This window comes from Vipera berus (genome assembly GCF_964194415.1).
Source record: "Vipera berus genome assembly, chromosome: 1".
NCBI classification, from domain to species: Eukaryota; Metazoa; Chordata; class Lepidosauria; order Squamata; family Viperidae; genus Vipera; species Vipera berus.
Genome location: NC_138202.1, coordinates 258996453 through 259020497, shown reverse-complemented (window position 1 = coordinate 259020497; position 24045 = coordinate 258996453). Strand labels below are relative to the sequence as shown.

The 24045-nt window shown below is 37.6% G+C and overlaps 1 protein-coding gene across 1 annotated transcript in view; it reads right to left on the bottom strand.

Moving 5' to 3' along the window:
- Positions 1 to 24045, bottom strand: part of SLC35F1 (solute carrier family 35 member F1) — a gene marked incomplete at its 5' end in the record, with an annotated part of 233707 nt that overhangs the window by 16681 nt on the left and 192981 nt on the right. The window contains 3 exons of the mRNA XM_081335377.1: positions 4261 to 4313; positions 5818 to 5974; positions 6485 to 6644. Of these exons, the coding sequence (XP_081191503.1) occupies positions 4261 to 4313; positions 5818 to 5974; positions 6485 to 6644 (370 nt within the window). The remainder of the gene's footprint in view (positions 1 to 4260; positions 4314 to 5817; positions 5975 to 6484; positions 6645 to 24045) is intronic.

The window sequence follows — 24045 nt, the reverse complement described above, 5'->3', positions numbered from 1 at the left end:
GTCTCGGGTTTCTTCCCGCGTTCCTTTCATCTTCAGAAAGTTGTGGCGACGTTTCGACGAAATCCCATCCGTCATCATCAGGCCGGAGTGTTCCTCCTGCTGCTTTCAGGAGCAATGCGTGGTCTGTCTGTTCCTTTCCTTCCAACTGCCTGAAAGCAAAGTTATTCACAAGAATTAGCAACAAAAAAGGGATTAATGAGAGGCAACATCTGCCCTTTATTTATTTATATCCAGCCTTTATTGTTTTAATGAATAAGTCAAGGTGGCAAATATGCCTAATCCCACTTCCTCCTCCTATTTTTCCCACAGCAACAATACTGTGAGGTGCGTTGGGTCATGAGACAGTGACTGGCACAAAGTCAGCCAGCTGGCTTTCATGCCTAAGGCAGGATTAGAAGTCCCAGTCTCCTGGTTTATAGCCTGGGGCCTTGACAACTAGATTGAACTGGCTCTATCTGTATAACTAGGCAAATACTGTTTCTTTCCCTGTGTGATTTATGTCACAATCTCGTATCATTTTTTTCTTGAAGACGTCTCTAGAACAAATATACCATAAATTTACTAAGGTAATATAATTACTTGCAGGACCTTGGACACATAAAAGTCTATTTACAGCAGGGTTAAGAATCTTTTTTCCCCCCTTTTCCTTAAGAGCTACTTTCCTCTTGGTTTAAAGATCGAGCTACTAGTGGAACTAATGGCTACTATTAAAATGCAGTCATCCATCTTCTAGTAGTACACAGTACATATTCAGCACTTAATGTACACTGGGGAGTGTGGTGGGGTAGGGAGGTATTTGGGACAGAACAGTTAAACGTCTCCCTCACACACTGTTCCTTTATTCCTTAGCTTCAAAGAAGCCACTGAGCTTTTGCAAAGACGAGGGTGGATCTTTTGTGATGGAAATAGGTAAAAGGCTACCAAAACTGAGTAGAGAAGGTTGTTTTTTTTGTGGAATTCTGAGTCTAGATCCTTGGCAAGATCCACAGAACCCTTACAGGTCAGAATTGTTCTGTTGCCTGATCTGTAGCATCCAAAAAACATAATTACTCTGTTCTGATAGTCATAAGCTAGGCCCAGACGTTATGCCAAGCCATGACTGAGTGTAATGCACACACTCACAAAAGCACACAAAGCAAGCTTTGGCTTATGGGTATCTGCAAGGAAAACAAAAAAGGTGAATGACTTCATATGTGTTATGCAATTCATGTCATTTGCATAATGATGTCACAATATAATATCATTTGTCGTCACCATGACTTCCCTGTATTTCTTTATTTAAGTTCTCAATATTTTCCTGCTCCATTTTTTTTATTGTATTTCTGTCCAACTGCAATCCAATGTTTCTTTGGAGGCTTCATCCATTGCGTGATTAAAAACACTAATGAAAAAATAATCGTTAACTGCCCAGCCAAAAGACATGATGTAACCAAAAGACATAATATAAGCCAGAATAAAATATCAGAAAAAAAATACCAGAGAAGTAAATTGAAAGGAAAAGGAATAAAAGAAGGCACATCAGGCATACTTAGTTAAAAAATAATATTCTCCAACATATTAGTTTAGGTAGGAGATGACCAGGCTGAGCTCGAGGGAGGGGTCAAACACATCATAAGTCACAAATCCCTGTACCCCTGCAAGAGATCTAAGTCCAGCCCACCTTGAATGCCTCTCTTATCTCCCGCACAATTCCCTTAACATTCAGTTGGCCAGGTTCTTGTGGGAAGCTTAAGCTTGCAATAAATCTTTGTACTCATTTGAACTGTTCAAATCTCTCTATTTCCTGGGCACTTGACAGTTTCTTTTTTAAGGCTTGCAGACTTCAACGCCCAGAATTCTCTCGTCCAGTCATTGATACCCTCGTGATACAGGTAAATAAAATAAACTTGACTTTAATTTTTATCCCAGTTCTGTCCACTCTTAGCCCAGGAAAGGTTGCATCTCACTGATTTAGCGTAATGCGCAAATGGAATCCAAAATCAAGTGCTCTCTGCTCTAGCAAAACATCTGCTTTTACTAATTGAACGGTAGCAAAATGTGCTTCAGAGGCTACTTGTTTACAGACTGGTGAAGCCGGAGGGTCTTTGCCTCAGAAACCACACCGCTGCTGGTGATTAGTTAGTTCACACCACCAAACATATTTCTCCCATTTCTTCCTAAAAGGGAAACGAGTCCCAGAAGCCTTGTAAAAATCTCAACTGCTTGATCGAAAAGACCAGTCATGGTTTACATTGATCCATGTTCAATTTAGGAGCCATATTGGGGGGGGGGGCGGGGAACAGGAAGATTTTTGCAACTGAGAGTAACAGCAGATGTGCACAGCTTCATTAAGGTTTGGGGCTAATTAGAGGAAATGATGAGGGAAGGTCCAATGGGAGCAATGGTCGACTGTGTCATTTATAACTGTGCTCCTCAGCTATTGCCTCTGTAACCAGTCAGCTTAAGCAGCTCTCCAACCTGCTTCTGTTGATATTCACTTGGAAAGGAACTGTTGAGGCATATTGAGCATATTACCTCCCTTATATTCCTGATTATAAGTGCAGTTGGGCTCAACGTGCCTTTCTGCATTAACTGGCATTTGTATCCTTCTAATGCAGATGGTATCAAATGCCATCATTACTGTAGTACTGCAATGTCGCGTGGTCACACAGAGAGACGGACACTTGAGCTGGGTAGTACTTCTTTATTGGATCAGGAATGAAGCTGGAGCAAAGGGGTTACCTGGTGTCTCTTTATACCTGCCCAGGTGAATCGCGACCAATAGATTCAAACCTGGGCTTCCCGCCAGTGCAGGTGGCCAATGGATTTAAACCCTGGCTTCCTGCCAGAGCTGACTGTGCCCTGGGGCTGTCAACAACTTGCTCTATTCAGGCTTTCCTGCCAAAAGCGGTTATAGCCTGGAGCTGTCCAGCCCCCTGGAGCTGTCCATCCCCCTGCTGTGCTGACATTCCGTGTATGCTTTAAGAGCATACACTACAAGTACTTAAGTAATGATACTTCAAGAGGAAACTGTGTGCTTCGCACAGCAATGGTGCATACCAGGGGTGTCAAACTGCTGGCCTGTGGGCAGGACGCGTCATGCGGAAGTTGTGCCCAACCCATTGCCGGCAATGGCAAAACTCTGCCTATATATTGTGCAATGTCATGTGATGTTGCAAGTTTGACATGTCTGGTGTATACAGATGAAAAAAAATATTTGGACCAGTACAAAGATTGCACCCCCTAGTATGTTTATGTTTATATTTATATTTATTGGACTTATATACCGCCCTTCTCCAGTAGGACTCAGGGCGGTTCACAAGGTATTTAAAATAACAATACAAATTACAAAAGTTAAGAACAATTAAAATAATTAAATTTAGTCCTTGAATAAAATAAAACCTTGTTAAACAGCCTCCTCCCCCCGCACATTTTTTCCAATTCTTGTAGAAGGTGTAAAAAAATTTTTTTTTCTAAGAATCCCAAGCAGTGGGCAGAAACAGAGGTCACTTTGGAGGAAGCTTTGCAGGAGGTTGCCAAGTTCTGTCTCCTCTTCATATTCCCCCCTCTTGTTTTAAGTTAAAAACACACACACCAGACTGTTTTTTAAAAAAAAAACAAGAAAGAGAAAAGAGAAAGAAGAAGTGGCCGACAGACCACATCTAACCAATTCCTAGAAATGAAGACAAGGTCTCTCTTGCCTATCCCACTAAGAAATGTGAAAAAAAATCCCACATTCTCTCAATTTCTATTTGATTTGCTTTCAATTTGCCTATCATCATAAACAGGGCAAAGTAACAGGAGTGGACCAAACACTGAGTAAAACAATAAAATTAAACTATAAACTATGGTTTATAATTAGCCATGGCTGGCTTATGTACCACACAAAGCCATTACTACCTACCACAGTAATTTGCAGATCAAAAAATATTTCAGTATTGTTCACTGATGGGAATACAAATTTAACTAGTTGCCCTTTGCCCAGCTCAAAGCAAACGCCTGCCAGTGATGTGGTTGTCACATGACGCTAAACCATAAACGATGACTTAGAAAACCCAATGTAAGCAAGCTTGATGAACCCAGCTAATATTTATGAACTTTTCAACTTCAGCTGAATTCATTATAGGCTGCAAAAAAGGTAAGTTCCCTTTATGCTATTTTTAGGCCTATGTGGAGCTAAACAAAGATGTTACCACCACTGTCGTTTCAGCAATGCCTATAATCTCAAACATAATTTATTTTTCGAACAATAACCAATAGTAAAACAACTTCTAGTCTTACCTATTTGCCAGTCCCAGGGAACTTTTAACAATTCTTTGTGTTCCATTATGGCACTGGAGGGAAAAATAAAGAAATGATTTGATAAGGGAAATTCTAATTATTTCCATAAAATGAGGTAAATAAGGATATTGTTAAAACAGAGGAAATCTCATGCACATGAATTAATACCAGATTTATACAAATAGCTCTTACTTTCTCTTTATATTTGAAATGTAATTAGCAAAGTAATGAGAGTTACTAACACACAATTCAGAGGTGTGTAAGGGCAGGAGTAGCCTCATCTGTGAGTGAAAAGAATAATGTAGAAGGAAACTTTTTCCTCACAGAAACATTCCAGATACTAATCAAAACAATGTCTAGTTATAATGGCATATTAGCAATTGTGACAAACATTACATGATTGCCCAAGTTAAGTGTCTGTTTCTATATTATCTTCTATCAGTTTTTCTGATAGTATTAATACAGTTTTCTTAGCGTGTGGGGAATGGAAAGAAACAAACACATTCCTCATAGAATGAAGCATTATATTAATGTTGTCACTACAGACAATTAGATTATAATTTTGTCTTGATGTTGGGATGAAAGTACCCAAAAAGATATTAAAATAAAAGGACTGAAATCCTCGGTATTAGTGCAAAAGTTAGTCTTTCCCATATTGATTGTACAGGGAACGATGATGAAAATGCATGCCCGTAATCTGTTATGATATATAGAAGTGTAACAGCACATTCAGATCAGATTCACTTTTTAACCCCTTGGAATTGGAGCAAATTATAGTCCTCAGTTTACAACCATAATAATAATAATAATAAGTTTGAAGGGACCTTGGAGGTCATCTAGTCCAACCCCCTGCTCAGGCAGGACCATAATGGACCCCAGATTTTCTGCCCTAAGTTATGAAGTTCATTAGTTGAGGCACCCATGTGACCAGTCTAATTTGACAAACTTTTTTTTTTGCTGTGGGGGTTAACTAAGTACAGTTGTTAAGCAAATGCCACAGTTGTTAAGAGAGTCAATGCATTCACATGGGTGTTGTTGTTTTTTTTGCATATGTATAGTATGTACACAGACCCTACTAGAGTCTAGTCTGGCCTTTTGCTCCTAAAATTGCTTTTTTTCCTTTTGTTTTGTTTTTTAAAGACACCACAGCATCATTGCACCCATTGAGAGGTAATACAATATAGTGATTAGATGCTGAACTATGATTGAAACGCATTAGGTTTAAATCTCATGCTTGCTGCTGTGAACTTTTTAGAGGAATAAAAATGAAGGAAAACTAATGTCTCTTTTGACCATCTTTTTTTTATGTGACCCATCCAGTAATTCCTTGACTGAAACAAAGTTTTTTTTTAAAAAAAACCTTTTCTATTAGCAAACAGATATTTTGTTTTGAATAGTGGGATGAGAAAGCAAAGTGGAGTGAGTGGACTATATAATCTGACCATTCAGCAATCTGTAGGAAAACACACAGGAACAAATGGAAGGAGAGAGAAGATGGCTGTGGAACTTCCTCCGTTTCCATGTAACAGTATGGAGTAGATGCCTCTCTTTACTTACAGCTGAATTCCACTGAAGAAGGAACCAAAGAGTCCAATCATCCCTAGGAACTCCACCCTACTCAGGTTTCGTACGATGTACTCCTCGCAGACATTGGAGATGCCATAGAGAGTGGCCCCACCTAGTACTAGAAGATCACCTATAAGCTTATTTTCTCCTAGGAGCAAAAGGATTGTAAAAAAAATAAATAAATCACAATTTGCTATTAGAGGTCCTACTTCATTCATTCAGAAACACTCTTGGTGAGTTTTAGACCAAAGAGTTCCGGCTACCATGTGTGAGTCTTCCTCTCTGCAGGCAAAGGTATTCAATCCATGCACACGGGAGTTAGATCATAGAGCCATGCTACCTCGGGAAGTCATTCCACACATATTATAAAGTGAGCTGTGGCTCGCCCCCCCCAAAAAATGGGGCAAAGTTTCTATGGCCCTCCACAGGTTGCTTTGGAACTCCAGGTATCACAGGATTCCCACAGTGGTCTCAGCCAGCATGCACAATAGTGAGAGATGCTGGTAAAAATAGTTTAGCAAGATCCTGAGGGCCACTTCTGACATCATTAGGAAATCCATTGTTTTCTCCAGCTGCCGTGTTTCCACATGGAGACATTATCAGGGAACTTAGTAACAACAGTAAAGACCACATTTCCTTCCAATCTACAAAAACGTACCTGCTCCTTGCTGTCTTCCAACAAGCACATCTGTTCCTGCCATGCAGCCCATGCCCAGAATGCAAACCACAATCCCGATGAAGTGCACTGCTTTGTATCGCACCAGGAGGAAGAACCAAGAAAGTAAGATCACAACTGGAATCACAAAACAATCTAGGAGCTGTAGGGGAAAAAAAGAATAAAAAGCAAAGAAAGCATTCTGAATGGATCTTTTGAATGGAGGATAATCACACAGATCTGTAATTCAGAAAAAGATCTGATTGCAGTGGTTATTTTAGACAAACCTGGAAAATGATTTGGGAGCAAAACTAAAGACAGTCCCCAGAAAACCCAGCACAAAAGGAATGCATGATGTCTCTTGGCCCAAATAATGCTTTTAAATCTAATTCTCCTAGGTAGGAAATCAATGAACATCTATAGATGGGATCAATCCATTTTCCAGGAAGGATGTTTTGTATTCAGAACATCCCTTGGATAATATCATCATTAATAAGTTTCAGATGTTTTCAGTCATGCCACTTATTTAAACCAATGATAGTACTCATGATTAGAAGTGTTTCTTCTCCTCCTCTGAAAAATATTGTGCACAGAAATTATCTGTGCAAATATATTGCTAGCTATCAGCTTGAACATTTAAGTAAGAACTGTATGTGTTCAGGTATGTACATATACGGGCACAGATATGTGCACACACAAACATACATATACACAGTGCTTTTTTTTCTAAAAAAAAAAAAGGTGCCGGAACTCTCATCTTGTTAATCTTTTAATTATATAATTTTATTTTTTTAAATTTATTTATTTATATAATTAAAAATTATATAGTCACTTCTCAACATAAATTTAATTTATTGTATTTAAGGCAAATGTTCATAGTAAATTCTAAAGTTTTGTCCAATTTTCATCCGGCAAATCTTTGAGATTTGAGCCAAGTTTAATTCGTAATTGCCTTTAGTTTTTTCATCTGTTTTTGGCTTAGATGAAGTAATGCATCTTTCAGGCATTCACCAAATAAACTAGAATTTGTTGTGAGCATCTCCTTAAATACAAACAGCTCATAAGCCGGACCTACCTATATTATTTATTTATTTATTTATTTTAATTCCATTTATATCCCGCCCTTCTCCGAAGACTCAGGGCGGCTTACAAGCTTAGCAGTAGCCTTCATTCTATGTATATGCCTGCTTATTAGGGCTTTCACACACACCCCAAGCGGCATTATTACAAAGTCAGCTTAATTGCCCCCAACAATCTGGGTCCTCATTTTACCTACCTCGGAAGGATGGAAGGCTGAGTCAACCTTGAGCCTGGTGGGACGCGAACCTGCACTAATTGCAGGCAGCTGGTGTTACTTAAGGAGGCATTAGCCCACTGCTCCACCAAGCAACCACATTATTGATGGCTTGTTCATACCATTTCAAAGATATGATCACATTAGTTCAAGTGAATGAGATGCTGCTATAACCCAAAATGCATGCTATTAATTCATCCCTGCCAAAATAGTTATTTTCATCAGCCTTAGTTCATGATGAATTTAGAACACTAAGTTCTGTTTTATCAAATTTTTCATGAAGACAAATAGTAGGCTGCCATAGGGGTGTTTATATACTGGAGGTAGGTATAGTAAAGATGAAATATTTTTTTTTGTCTACTTGGAAAATGATGTGTTGCACTTTAATAGAGGAGACAACTTTTGCATATATAGTATGACATATATTGAGTTCCTTTTGGAAGGACTAGCAGTGGAAGATAATAGATGTCTAATACAAGTGCACATGCTGCCTTCAACATATATGTGTTTAATTGATGGAGTCATGTTACTGACAAGATAATGAATTGCAAAGAAATTGTTATTAATACATAAGTTAAACATTTTATTTCTATTTCTTTACAACTGCTGATAAAAAATGGCCTGGCTATGTTCAAATTATACACACGAGAACAGGCTTAGGTGAAGGGGAAAGTGTTACAATTCAATCTATTTATGAATATGAATATGTCCATAATTGCCCAGTGTATTTTAACAATGATATAGAACTGTGCTATGAGAACCTTACAAGTTATTTTTGGGGAATTAATGACAGAAAGAAAATGGATTGAAAAAAGTAGATGCAAAAGTAACATTAGATAAATATGAGAAATTATAATTATATATCCTTAAGTATTTTATGAAAAAAATGCTTAAGATTACCACTTCAGATAGACGTACAAAATCTGCAAGAATGCAGATAACCACTAAAATAGTAGCCATGAGACACAGTTCCAGGCTGAGGGAGGTGACCTCCAGCCCCTCCAGGCCACACGGGACAATGTGGTCAAACCAGGTTAAGTCAGTGCAGCAGTTCAGGGCCAATCCGTGTGACGTGATGTGTCTCCCGCAATGCACACCGATGGCACAGAAGCCAGATGCTGGTGCGGGGCAGTGGGAGGGCAAGGGTGGCGAGCAGGCCAAGGCAGCAGCAGGTGTCACAGGCCAGATGCTCCAGGGCAGCCACGTAGGCGCGTAGGGCGAGGAGGTGGTGGTGCAGGTCCAGCACCGGTTAGGCCACTAGCTGGCCCAGCCCATGGAAGGTCAGCCACCTGCCGCGCCCCATGCATGCCACCTCTGCGCCCAGTGCTGCCTCTTCCTCACTGACCGCCCCATCCAGCCCTGCTGTGTAGAGCGGGCCCCATGGCTCCCTCAGCACTGTGGCTTTGCCGCTCCTGTCTCCTCCAGGTATCTTCAGGACTACCGTTAAAAAGAGGTGGAGAGGGAAATCGTGTCCGCCAGGCCTTGCCTCTCGATTGGGCCAAGGATCTTGCAGAGGGCAGGGTGGACTTGACAAATGCAAGTTATTTGAAGAGGGGGTTTCTTTGCCACTGCGTTTTCTCCTTCTGACTTGTGGTCAGCCTGGTTGACATGAGGTGAGCACGAGGCAGGCACACACATGTTTTCCGTGCTTCAGTGCCAGGCTCTCCATGCTGCTTCTCTTAAAGATCAACCCACTGTAAAAACCAGGGCATGCCATCTGAAGTCCAAGAGATTGGTCTCTTTTTTTTTGTTTTTTCGTTTTGTTTTGCTCATTAGTTAACAATTACATATAAAGAGAAGCAAAATTATATCAAGGACCTTCTACCATATGTCTTCAACTGCTAAATTTAATATCATTAAAATAAAAATGATACGACTGACTTACAGAATGGCATCAAAACAAAAGACAACAATCAACATGTAGACAATATGCCAAACCCAAAGCAAAACAATAACAGTCAAAAGAAACATGCCAAAGTCTGTCTATGCTCACATTTCTTCTTCAACCCTCTCACCTAGGCTCCATGCGCAATGCCAATCCAGGCGTTCACACCAGACCTCACTTCAGCCCCAAACGGGCAGCTTTGCCATCTTCATACTCCATAGGCAGAGTTCACACATATATGGCAGCTAGCAAATTACCTCCCCAAAATTTATGTACATTACACAAATACCACCCCAGAAACCACCCACCCCAAAACATACATATACATATAGGGGGGAAAAAACCCTCTTCTCACCCCTACGGGTGATCTGTGTCTTCCTCAGCCTTGGCTCATCTATCAGAAACCTGGGATTCTGAGCAGTATCTTAGCTATTCTAGCACTGCATTATATTCCAAGACTCTCTATCTCTCTCTGTGTGTGTGTGTTTATGATTTCCACAGCTGCTCAGACTGGTGCAGAATTTTTCCTTTTCCTTTTCTCATTTCCCCCCCTAAATCTCTTTGTGACAGTGCCTGTTAATTAATGAAAAGAAAGGGAAAAGATAGATATGTGTTATTGAAACTAACAGAAAAAAGAAGGATGAAATAGAAACAATCTATTACAAATACAGCACAATAGAATGAATGAAGGTAGTCTGAACTTTTGGAGTATACGTAGTTGATGAAGAGTCACAAAGAAATGGAAGTGTAGATTTATTTATCAATGAAAGGGCTGAATGTGAGCTGGTGTCATCGCAATTGTTGTTCAGACATCTGAAAGTAGGATTTATTAGTTGACGAAAGATGCTTTTTATGGTCCTATTAATGGTGATAATAAAAGAACAAGATAGGAGGTTTGGGGAACGTTCTGAAAAATTACTCTGTTCAATGACATGATGGACTGAAAATGAGATGAGAAAAGACAGAAAAAGGGATTAGGCCATTCAAATACCCAAGAATGGATAAGAAAACTATCTGCTTGAAATAAATATCTTTATTTCAATTATGTCGTTTAAGGATAAGACTATTCACAGATAAAAGTTTATTTTATTTATTCGATTTTTAATCCCACCTTTATTATTTTTACAAATAACTCAAGGCATCTAGCATACCTAATACTGTACTCCTTTCTCCTTCCATTTTCCCTACAATGATTCTGTGAGATGGGTTAGGCTGAGAGATAGTGACTACCAGATTAGAACCAGTCGGTTCTCATTTCCAAGGCAGGAATATAACCCACAATCTCTTGTTTTTTTAGGCCAGCACCTTCATACTACATCAAACTGGCTTAATCTATCAGGATAGAGCTGGAAGGGATCTTCAAGGTCTTCTAATCCAGCCTCCTGCTCAAGCAGGAGACCCTATACCAGGGGTAGGCAACCTCGGCTCTTTTATGACTCATGGACTTCAACTCCCAGAATTCCTGAGCCACCTTGGCTTTGCCTATCCCTGCCCTATACCATTTCAGACAAATGGCTGTTCAGTCTCTTCTTAAAAACGTCCTAACCCTAACCACCCACAACCTCTGAAAGCACTGAAGATTCCACTGTTTAATTGTCCTCACTTTTCGGAAGTTCTTCTTTAATTAGGGTGCACCTGCGGCCGGCATCAACTTCCCTCCGCCCAGTGCGCTCCCACAGAGAGGGCCTCCTCAGGGTGCCGCCGTTTGGAGAATGCCGTCTGGTGACTCCCAGGGGGAGGGCATTCTCTGTGGGTGCGCCTGACCTGTGGAATCGTTTACCGGTTGAGTTCCGGATGGCTCCCGACCTTCGCTCCTTCTGACGTGACCTAAAAACCTATTTGTTTGAACTAGCCGGCCTGGTCTGATGGATTTTGTTTTAATTATTGTTTTAATGTAATTTATTTTCTGCATTTGGGCACTAGGGTTTAATTTGTTTTTAATTTCTTTATTTTGGGTATTTTGGTATTTATGTCCCTGTTCACCGCCCTGAGTCCTTTGGGAGAAGGGCGGTATACAAATAAAATAAAATTAAATAAATAAATAAATAAATAAATAAATAAATAAATAAATAAATAAAAAATAAATAAATAAATAAATAAATAAATAATTCAAGGTTGCTTCTCTCCTTGATTAGTTTCCATTCATTGTTGCTTGTCCTGCCCTCTGGTGCTTTGGAAAAGTTGATCCCTTCCTCTCAAATACTGGAACATTGCTATCATTATGTATCTTTAGCTACAATAATGTAATCACAAGTGAATAAGAAAGACTAAGATTAAAAGGGGCAGAGTGATTTGATAGGATGCAGATGTAACTAGGTAAGGTAAAGGTAAAGAAGTCCCTACAGATTTTACTCCACTAGTCATTGCTGACTATAGGGGAGCATCTCCATTTCAAGGCCATTGAGCCAGCACTGTCAAAGACATTTCCGCGGTCATGTGGCCAGCATGTAGCAGAGCACTGTTACCTTCCCACCAAATTGGTATCTATTTATCTACTCACATATGTAACTAGAGAAATGTTAAACTATGAATGTGACTTATTTATGAAGTTGCTTACCTGTGACTTCATTAACATGTGGGAAAATTACATTTGTTCTTGATGATTGGAAGAATGCTGTTACTGTTCCCCTTTTGTTTATTTATTAGATTTATATCTTGACTTAGTTCAGGAGCTCAAGGACGTATAGAACAACTTCTTTTTTAGATTTTTCTCTTTAAAAATCCTGGAAGGTAGTTTGGGCTGAGAAAGACTCATCCAAGGAACTATGGCAGAGCACAGACTTGAACTCAGCTCCCTGCCCTGCCCTCCATCAATCCAACACTGAGAAACGGGTGAACATTAAAAAGGAAACTCATTGTATGCTTGTTGATTTACAGAAAACATATGACAAACAAATAGGTTTGAATTATGGATGATTGTGAGTGAATACAGAATTCAGAGTTGGCTGCTGATTAAGAGTGGTCAGTGGTGGAAGGGAAGATTGTGCATCAGGAATGCTGAATGTTTTGTTTTCAACTCTGAATAGAGAGTAAAGCAAAGAAACATGTTGTCTTCTTAGTTGCTTAATGTATTTGTGGATAAATGTACATTAGAAAGAATATGATGGTATTAACAGCGTGTTGGGGATGTGATCATACATGTCATTTTGGTATGGAGGTGGTACTCGGTTGTTGGCTGGGAAATTGAATGTTCTTTGGTAAATGTTAGACAGCTTATATGATGCAATGGGTCTTATAGATCTGACAATCAATGCATCAAAGAGCAGGATAGTTGTGATACTGTTGTTTAAATGTAAGGGCAAAGTAGACAACCAGGTTTGTTGCAGGGACCGGTTCCCATGTTAGCATCAATATCCAATATCTCAGGGGCTGCCACAAAGAAGAGGGAGTCAAGCTATTCTCCAAAGCACCTGAAGGCAGGACAAGAAGCAACGGATGGAAACTAGTCAAGGAGAGAAGCAACTTAGAACTAAGGAGAAACTTCCTGACAGTTAGAACAATTAACCAGTGGAACAACCTGCCTCCAGAAGTGGTGAATGCTCCAACACTGGAAGTTTTTAAGAAGAGACTGGCCAGCCATTGTCTGAAATGGTATAGGGTTTGTCTGAAATGGTATAGGGTTTCCTGCCTGAGTGGGGGGTTGGACTAGATGACCTCCAAGGTCCCTTCCAACTACTACTTCTTCTTCTTCTTCTTCTTCTTCTTCTTCTTCTTCTTCTTCTTCTTCTTCTTCTTCTTCTTCTTCTTCTTCTTCTTCTTGTTATTATTATTATTATTATTATTATTATTATTATTATTATTATTATTATTATTAATTATCCTTTGTTTCCTGTTGCTTTTTGGAATTTATTTCCATTGGATGGTTGTCTGTTTGCAAATAAGGGTCTATACCAAGTACCTGAGAAAAACAGTGTAATTGTCCAGTATGGCTGTAGTTGATTAAAAATACATTTGAAAAGTTTGTACAGTGAACTACAAAATAGGTGACACCCAGTGATGTTTTGTTTTGTTTTTCCGATCTGATTTTTCAAAATAATCCAACTTGTGAATAGATGTGGCTCTACTGATAATGTTGTTTATCCTGAAAGTAAATGATGGGTATGCACTGCATGCATGTTTGTTCGTGTCCTTTAAGTTTTCTCTACAGGCTGAAGCACAGTAAGTAACAAGCGCAGCAGAGAAGGAAACTGGGACTAGATTCTCCAATTGTCCCTTTCTTTTTGTGAGTAACTTGGGGATGTTAGAGCATCAGATCATGCATTAAACAATTACTCTCCTTCTCTTCCATAGCGTGTTGCTTCTCTTGGTCTCAACTTCTATGGAAGCAATCAACAATTTGAGATGCAAAGAATCTGGGATTTTATTGGGATGTGATTTGCTGCAGGACAAACATTGGCTGCAAGTGCTGGACTAGAAGCTGTAAAATTTCCAATCTTGCTTTAGGCACAAAAACAAATTAGCAGTCATTATGTCTCAGTCATTGGAAGAAGATACTGGCAAGACATTTCTGAAAAATATTTCCAAGAAAACTAGCTAAATTTATTCCTGTAACCATCAAATGGATTGAAAGGGCCATAACAACAACAGCAAACAAATGTTTGAAGAATGGAATCATCCTAGCAAAATCAGGAGAGTTGGCAGATATAATAGATCTGTATTTATTATCTCCACATAATGCTTCATAAAAACATTATGATGCTTTCATTGGAAAAGGTCTTTGATTTCCTCTTTGGGAGAATGGATAATTAAATTGTTGGAATATGTCTTAATGTCTATAATAATCTAATATTTAAAAACTAAATCTGATGTAGAATATAATTCTAATGGAAACCATTCTTGGACCACAATCTAATACATGGGATCATGTCACATCCAAAATAAGTGTGTTAGGGTTTAAATCTCAACCTGATGTATAATTTATAGTGTTGATTTAATATATGGGTTACTATTTACAGGCTTTTTTAATTATTTGAACTGTGTTAACCAAGCATTTTTAGACTAAAGCTCTAGAGGGACATCTGGGCTTTGATTAGAAAACAGATCCAAAATATTTTGCATTATCATAAGCTTCTAATGATGCATTGAATTATATCGATTTTATAATATTTCAGAATTATTGTTTATTCACCCATCGTTCACTACCTAGACCTCTTCTTCTATTTGTATCCACTATTTCTTATATACTTTCAGAATAAATAACAATAAAATGGGGAATGAAAGTAAAAAAAATAAAATAAAAACATTTTGGCTGCTTTCTATCTCAGTGGCATCCTTGTCCAGTTATCTAACAAGCCAAAGTGTTATTTAGCAGTTTGGTAGTTCCATTTGCTATCCCATGTGGGTCTTTGCCATGGACATTTTTCCCAGCACAGATCAACTGTTTCTCTAGTAAGACTATTTAGATCCTCTGAATAACATACCTCCATTGTCTCGTAGAGAAACTTTCACTCTGTCCTTTCTGGGGCAATCCACTGGGTACTTGTATTTTTAGAAAAGAGGGTGGAATATGTGTGGTTTGCACAATTTTCCATAATATTCATGCAGCAATATTTGAACCCTATTTGGACTCTAGTCTTTTCCTAAAAAGATGGGGGCCCTTGTCTACTTGTGGAAACTCAACCTCAGAACTGAAAGATTTTACTCCATCCCATCTCAACATTTGGAAAAAGTGTGAGGTTTAATCTCACTTTTCACATTATCATAACTATAAGGAAAACCAAAACAAAAAGATGTTAATAGTATTATGTTCTATCTTTTTCCTGAAATTTCTAGTTGAGCTTAGAAGAAAAATGGAAACATAAACACTTTGTTGTTGCTGTTAATATTATTATGCCCTATTTTTTTTCTTGTAATCCCTAGTTGAATTTGAAGGAAAGCTGTTACTCAGAACTCCATCTTTCTCTCCACAAGAGGTCAGTGCTGTCAACTCTTAAAATCTCAGGCAGTGCTGGTTTCTTGTTACAACAAGCTTCCATCTCATCCTTATGTTTTATAAATTCAGCAGTAAGTATCTATGCAGACCTTTTCTGTCTCTGTTGTTTCCTGGTTTAAAACAGAACAAGGAAAAGAGAGCAGAGCAAGTGACAGAGAGCATGGGGAGAGTGAGATGCCCACAACACAGTATTGAAAATGAGAGCAAAGACAATAGTGAGAACAACTTGAAGAAAAATTACTTTACAACAAAAAGTTTATGTTGTATCTTGAGATGAGTAAAAAAAATTAAATTTGTCCATTTGTGTGTGTTTTAATAAAAAGGGATAGAAATAATTTGAATTTTTAAAATGAATGCGAGAGAAAGCTAAATTAGAATACTTATTTACATAGGGTACTGAATAAATAACCCTTTCAGTCTTTACGTGTCTAACAAGTAATTTGTCATCTCTTTTCTTCTGACAAAATTCCCATAGTTTACTACAGAGGCTGGTACAGCATGATTCTCTTGTGCCTCTAGGTATGACACATTTTTGGATTGAATTTTTATTAGAAATTATAACAAATCCCAATAAATGGGAAAGAATTTGAGAGACCCTAAGCGTATATAAAGCAGACTAGTAAACCTCTGATCAAGGATACTGCCTACTCTACCAAAAGACCTAATTCACTATTGCATGATAGGCTTATTCTTTTGATCTGGGGAATCAAGAGAAAATATGGGAAATTTCGATTCCAGCCTGTCTTCTTTCTAAGCAGAAACAAGAGGAGCTAAACTCCAGTGATGGAAAAAAGCTCATTCCATATCTGTGCATGGCTGTTGTACTGGCAGTGTGGAAATTCCCTCAGCTTGAGTATCCTTCACTGAGTCCTAAGACAGGCTCTAGGCAGACAAGACTTCATTGTCTATGGAGATTCTCCAGGTCATGGGTTGTCCCAAAGGTGCATTTTCAAGAGATTTACTTTGTTTTCCCTTGAAGATGTTTCGCTTCTCATCCAAAAACTGAAGAAACTTCTTAGATGAGAAGCAAAACATCTTGTAAAAAAACAAAAAACAAATAAAGTCCAGTTGCCTTTTGAAAAAGTACCTTCATACTTTTCTTATTATCGGTGTATCCTGTGTTGTCAATGTACACTTATATGTACCATTGGGGCAGTGTGATTCTTTGCAGATGGAGACAAAACAACTACTTTAAAAAATGAATTTTAAAATTTAAAATTTTCAAATATCTCTTGCGGTGCACGTACATTGGCATATCCATCCATGTATCATAATTATTTGAAAGAGCAGCTTTGATATCAGTAGTGGTAATGCTGATCTTTACCAATATCAAAGCAAAATGCTGGTCAGCGTGATTCCACCAATATTTAGAAAGTAACATATGTGCTGGTTTTCCGTCACTGTATTGTATTGACGTTTTTAAATACCTTGTAAAATGCCCTGAGTCCTACGAGAAAAGGGCAGTATATAAATTCAATAAACTTAAACTGAACTGTCTCCTCCACCTTCAACAATACTCTCTGTTGTCACATTTGAGCAGTTCCTTAATGCTACCTCCAAGCGAACTATATGAAGATCTCTCCCTCCCCACCAACAACTGCCACTTTTCAATGATTGGCACTCTGCTATAGCAGCAGCTGTTTCAAGCAGAAATAAGATTTATTCCAGAAAGGATTTTTCCTCCCACTTGCTACCTTACTGCTTCCTAACCCTAACCCTAACCCTAACCCCCTCTGGTCATGTCTAATGTGACAGATTTCAGAATCAAATATTCTCTACATAATTTTTGTTTCCCATTATAAAATGGTGCTTATATAACCAATCTAGTTTTTCCCCCCTAAAACTCACATTTAAAATTACAACATCATAAATGAAGCCTGTTTGTAGTTCTGCTCAGCAACCTTTTTTCCTTATTGTAAAACCAAAGAAAAGTCTACTTTAGCATCTGATTGTCAGAAGACAACAGAAAACAAATCGCAGAGTGGGACAGAAACTGCTAAAGATGAAGCATATATCGGCTATATTTGTTTTGCTTTTTGGATATCAAGAACCTTACTTTGGTTTTTATGGCTAACTCTACCATGTGCTAATGTCATCATCAGGCCCTATATGTTCCTATTTCCCATTTGAAAAATAATGATGAAAAGTGCCAATCTGCTCAAAAAGAAGCAGGTCAGGGTGGAAAAAATTAAAAGAAAACTATTACATAACTAGTTCAAGCCCACCATCAGGGATGCTACAATATACTTTGTCTTATATTTTACAATGGGAGAACATGGTAAAAATGTCCATAAACTAGCATGTCATACAATAACAAGCAGAGCTACTATTCCAATGGGAAAAGCTGAAAAGAACAACAATCATTTGTAAGACCAAGTAAATAAACAATAACAACTTCCCAATTGAAAACTGGTGTGGTCATTGATGCATTTCAACATAATCTAGTTGAAAAGTATCTAGTTCCATCTGAGCAGAAAGGAAGCCGCCCAAATAGCAAAGGAACAACAATAACAACAAAGCAGCTTCCAATTGACCAACTTGAATGTAGCTTAGATTGATTATAGGAAGGCATTTGACTCCCTGCAACATGATTGGATAAACAAGTGCCTAGAAATAACAGGCATCAGTAGAAACATCAGACGTTTTATTCAGAGATCAATGGCATAATGATCACAGTTGATCACCAATAGCACAGTTGCTGCTCAATGGAAAAAGATTAGACCAAGTAAGAAATCTTTCAAGGATGCTTACTATCACCACTACTGTTTGTTATCACATTATTTCCTCTATCAACAACAGTGTACAAATCAGGCCATGGCTATCAATATCAAAAACATCAGTTAATTATCCCACCTCCTTTACCTGGACAATCTGAAGCTTAATGGAAAATCATCATCTGACGTGGAAGTGTTTCTCAATATTGTCCAACTATACAGTCAGGATATTGCAATGAATATTGCTGGACAAATGTGCCACTCTCACCATTAACAGGAGAAAAATGGTGAAAACTGACCAAAGTTAAAATTAATTCAAAGGCACACAACCTCCCCCACCCAAACCCTGTAGATAGGGTCCTTGGCAATTCATGGAACTTAGTAATACTGAGGGAAGCTGGGAATTGTAATGGAGACTTTTCCTTCCTCTGGTGATCAGGTGTCCTGTGATCTTGATGACTTCTTATGAAACATATAATGCTGAAATTGAGAAAAACCGTTCTAATTCTGCCTTCCCCAGTAGCTGTACTATTCCTAAATTCATTTACACACAACATTGATGTGGGTTAATCCTATGGTATCCTGCAATCATGGCACAAAGAGACCAACAATATTGGCTCATATCGTTGTCGCTAATATTTATTTATTTATTTATTTGTTCTTATATACCGCCCTTCTCCCGAGGGACTCGGGGCGGTGTACAGAGTAAGGTAGGTATACAGATTGAACAATAGTGAAAAACAAAAGTAAAAACAACTGAGACCCCAAGAGCTATATTCTCAAGTAGTGGAATCTGCTTTTAAGAATTTTAAAAGAAAGATAAAATTGGATATATAATGTCAGGTCTGGCTGGCATTAATATACAAAAATACCATTTTTATAACACAGCAGGGCAAAAATGACCTAAGATCAGTGTTTTTTTTTCTAAAAAAAAAAGGTGCCGGAACTCAGAGGTGCTGTCACTGGGAGCGATACCGGTGTCTTGCTATGGCATCACCGCCCGTCCTTTGCACCACTGCCCCTGCCGCTCGGAGCATCATATATTGTTATGTATATACTAGGTTAATTATTTAAAGACTGAAGTGCAATATAACTAGATTCTAAATAATCTATTTTTCAAAACACACAACAGTCCAAACAGTAAAAGTAAAGTCCAAATTAAGAATATTTCATTCTTAAGAATTGTTTAATTTAAAGTGGTTTAGTTGTAATAGATGGTTATAGATTCAAAATAGTTTTCAAGAGTGTACAAAAGATACTATTTTTTTTCTAGCATCAGCTAAATTAGACATATTACATTGAGAAAAATGTTTCTCATTTCTTTCCTGTTACTTTTATTGATTTCATTGCAGAGATGTTAGCATAGGAAATAGATTATTTTGTTATCTAATTTTCCCTTCCAAAAGACAGAAGCAGATGAAAAATGTGAGGTTCTTTCCTGTTGGCTTTTTTGAATTAGCTGTTTTAGATTCTAAAAGTTTAATTCCTAAAGAAGTAACCTTGTAAATAATTTTAATGTCCTCCTCTAGTGCAGGGTAGGGAACCTTGGCTCTTTTATGACTCAAGGACTTCAACTCCCAGAATTCCTGAGCCAGCATGGCTCAGCTTGGAAACCTCTCTCTTTCCCCTCAGCGTGGCTGGCTCAAGATTTCTGGGAGTTGAAGTCCACGAGTCATAAAAAAGAGCCAAGATTGCCTACTCCTAAAGCCAATAGAGGGAGCTTTTTTTTTTTTTTTGCAAAAAGAAAAAGGTACCGGAACGCCGTTCTGAGCATTCTATGAGAAAAAAAGCCCTGCCTAAGATAAATGTACTGATTGGGAAAAAAGCCAAATGCACAGGTTACCATTTTTTTCATCCAATCTGCTTCACAAGGGGGCACAAATAAGTGAAGAAATTAACTTTCCTTCCTAAAATAAAAGTTATTTTAGCACATCAGTTGCAATGAAGATTCCACACATTCACTTTGAAAAAAATTGACAGTTAAAATTCAGCCCATTGGCAACAGCAGAACATGCTCAGTAGATGCTGCTCCATACAATGCAGAAGAAAATCTATCTAAAAAAGCAATGCATAATTCATGACATTTTAAAAAGAAACCCAGTAATGTGGAATACGTAATATAGAATGCTGGCATCTACTTAATACCAAGAAAGTGAAAAGCCAGAAAATAGTTTGTATATAGGAAGAAAGACCTGAACATTTTGCGAGATATGTGTGGGAGAGAGAGTTTTGTCCAAGTGAAAAGCAAGAATTCTAACTGTACTTAGAATATATTGCTTGAGTTATTGCTATCGAATGTTCAGATCCAGCGAACAGCAGTAGGAACGAATTTGGAAACAGCATGCAGACATGTGCAAAATAGCAAGCATATGCAGAAGCCTTTTCCTGAAATACCAAAGAACTGACTAACTAAAATGTAAAATAGTTTATAAATTCTTTCATCTCTTTTGAAAGTCACTGAAATGGCCATGTATACTCAAGTGGCTATTTTCTCTGACTTATACTAGAATACACCAAATCTCCAACAGTCTACAGGATGGGAAGACAGATGTTCCTGGAGTTTTTAATTTCACAGAGCTTGCTTACTGATTTGATTATGACATTTCTGTCTTAATTTAAACAGTAGATGGAAGGCGGAATACAGTACAGTAGATACATAGGTCATAAGAACAGGAGGGACATGAAATGTTGGAAGTTTATCATGCTGTTCCCTTTTTTCCTGCATACCTGAGTTATTATTAGACTTGCAGGAGTTCTTAGGCATTGCCTTTTCTGTTTCTAACAGATTCCAGCTCTCCGTGGATGAGGGCTCATATCACCAAATGTTTTTCTCTATAAAGAAAAGATCTTTCACACCATATGGAAGTGTGAAAGGAAAAGAGAAGAATAGATTCCTTTTTCTGACCAATGTATCTATTTATCAATTTTAGGACAGACAACCAGATAGATAAATCATTACCTCTATTCTGAAATGTATCAACTAGATAAAAATTAGACTTCAGGGAAACGTTGGATTCATATATGCAACTGTTTTGGACAGTAGATATTTGGAATTTAATAGTATATCATAGAAGCTATGGCTAGACTTGGTGTTAAAGAGCAGCTTCCCAATTCTAAAATGGCCAATCAAAAAATTAAAAGGGGAAGGGGGACAGGCAGTTCTGAGTAGTTCTGCTTTCTCCCTGTTGCTTGTCACCTTCTTGCCACTTTCTCCCACTAATGGACAAATCATTTCCTTAACTTTTTTCTTGTTTTTTACATGTTGAAAAAAGCTTTTTTTGTGTTATTTTTGACTTTTGTTGCAAGCTTTAGTTCATTTTGAGCCTTAGCTTTCCTCACTTCATCTTTGCAGACTCAGGCTATTTGCTGATATTCTGTCTTAGTTATGTGCCCCTCTTTCCACTTTTTATACTTGTCCTTTTTGTCTTTCAGTTCATCAGAGAGTTCTTTATGTAGCCATGCTGATTTCTTTTGAGAGCTGTTATTTTTCTTCTTTGTTGGTATTGTGCTAGACTGGGCTTTTATAATCTCACTTTACAAAATTTCCCAACCTCTTATCTCAATGGAGGAAAGGCAGTATAGAGCTCCCACTAAAAAACTTTTGCTTATCAACCTTCATGGGTTATGATCTGCTTTATAAATTCAAAGAATCCTAAACTTTGATAAGAAGGAATTGTGGATTTAATCTCTGATGCTCTTTCCATTGTGGATTTATCTATGAAACTGATATAGTTAAGTAGTTCCTTCACACTGTCTTCAGTGGAACAATGTTTGGTGGGTGAGGGTTGAACTTTCTTTTTTTCTTTTTTGAGAAGGATGGGGCTATCAGGAAGGACAGGATAATGTAGGTGGGAGCATTTCACAAATATGTGAATAAACCCAAGAATGTCTTCACACATATATAAAGCTTACCCTACCCTATCATTTTTATGTGTATCCCACATTCAGAGCACTAGAAACAATGGTTAATTATTTTGACAAGAGTGATCAGAATTAACAAAAGAAGGGTTTGTAGGCCTCAAACTGAAACCCTTTCTCTGGGAAAAAACATAAAAAACAGGGTAGGAAAGGAAAAGTTGACAATTTTCTTATTTTTATCAGGCAGACATCTGGAACACTCTGCCAAACTATTTTAGAAAAACAGGATTTTAACTGCATCACGGGTTAAAGGATTGCTGACTTCACAGACATCAAAAGATTTCAGGCAATATGAATCAGAAAGGTTCAAAACATGCAATGACATTATAATTGTCAACTGATACCATAGTTCTTAGCTGTTGTCATGTAATCTGTGTCTGCATAACCAACTATCTTCCCCTCCCTTTCTTCACTGTATAGCAATTTATTTATTTAGAATATGGAACATCATACATGGACTAACCATGTATGTTAACATTAGTAAAACACAATAAAATATAAATATTAAAAAGATCTATGTTAAAATACCATTGTCTAGGCCAGGGGTAGGCAACCTCGGCTCTTTTATGACTCATGGACTTCAACTCCCAGAATTCCTGAGCTAGCTTGACTGGCTCAGAAATTCTGGGAGTTGAAGTCCATGAGTCATAAAAGAGCCGAGGTTGCCTACCCCTGGTCTAGGCCATCTAATCATTGAAATGCAGCAATGTTTATATTAAAAAAAATCAGATACTGGACTCAGCTCACATGGAAACAAAACCCCCGCCAGTAATTTAAATCCTAAATCAAGCTACCAATTCTATGCACCTGATGAACTGATCTCTGGATGACAAAAGCTTCTGTCTTTAATAAAACATGTTAGATGGAGAAAATGCTAACAAACTCCTCCTGATTTTTTCCCAATCGAAGCAGAATTATTCTTTCAAAAGTCTATTTAGTTTTTATATTAATTCTGTTAATACTGTATGCAAAATGAAAAGCACAACAAAGAAAAATGGGCAAAAGACAAAAATTATATAATACAATAGTATATCCTGAAGAGAAGTAGATAAATGGTTTGGTCATGTGTTATCTTAAGAGTTATATTATTTTTAAAATGATTTCTTCCTAATCTGTGACTCTTATTATAAAGTGTGTGTGCATGCATATATACATACAGACAGACAAATACAGATTCAAAATCCTTGAATTTTCTTTCATAAGCATATTAGTTTGATTTTACTGTTTGATTTGAGAAGACAATAATTTATCAAGTCTTTCTCTACACTCAATACCTGTTACATGATACAATGAATCGTCTACATGAAATCCGTAAACATTTTTAAGATCCAATTTAACAATGGCTTTAAAGAGTTGAACATGTGGTCCAAAGTTCCCTAACGTTCTTTCTCAAATGTTTTTGTTTAGATATTTTTATTATTTTTTTCCCATGACTTAAAGGCAGTAATACAATCAGAAATATATTTGTACTTAAAAAGCATTCCAAACAACTATTAGGTTTGCAGTGTGTTTATTAAACAAATGGTTCTTTAAAAGTTCCATTTGTTTTATAAAAACCTTGTCCTTGAATAAAATGTATTTAAGTGCAGTACTGAAACAATAGAACAACTTTTCTTATAATAATTGATAAGGTTACTGGAGCACAGCTGGATCTTACAGTAGAGTCCCATCTGTTCAACTAAGGATCAAGGACTAATAAATTAAGTTGGCATGTAAAGTTGAAAAAAAGTATAATCTTGTTAAGGATTTAAAAGTAATCGTTTGGACCTAATTTAAATTCCAACATATAATCTTGTAGTACTTTGCATGCATGAGAATTAA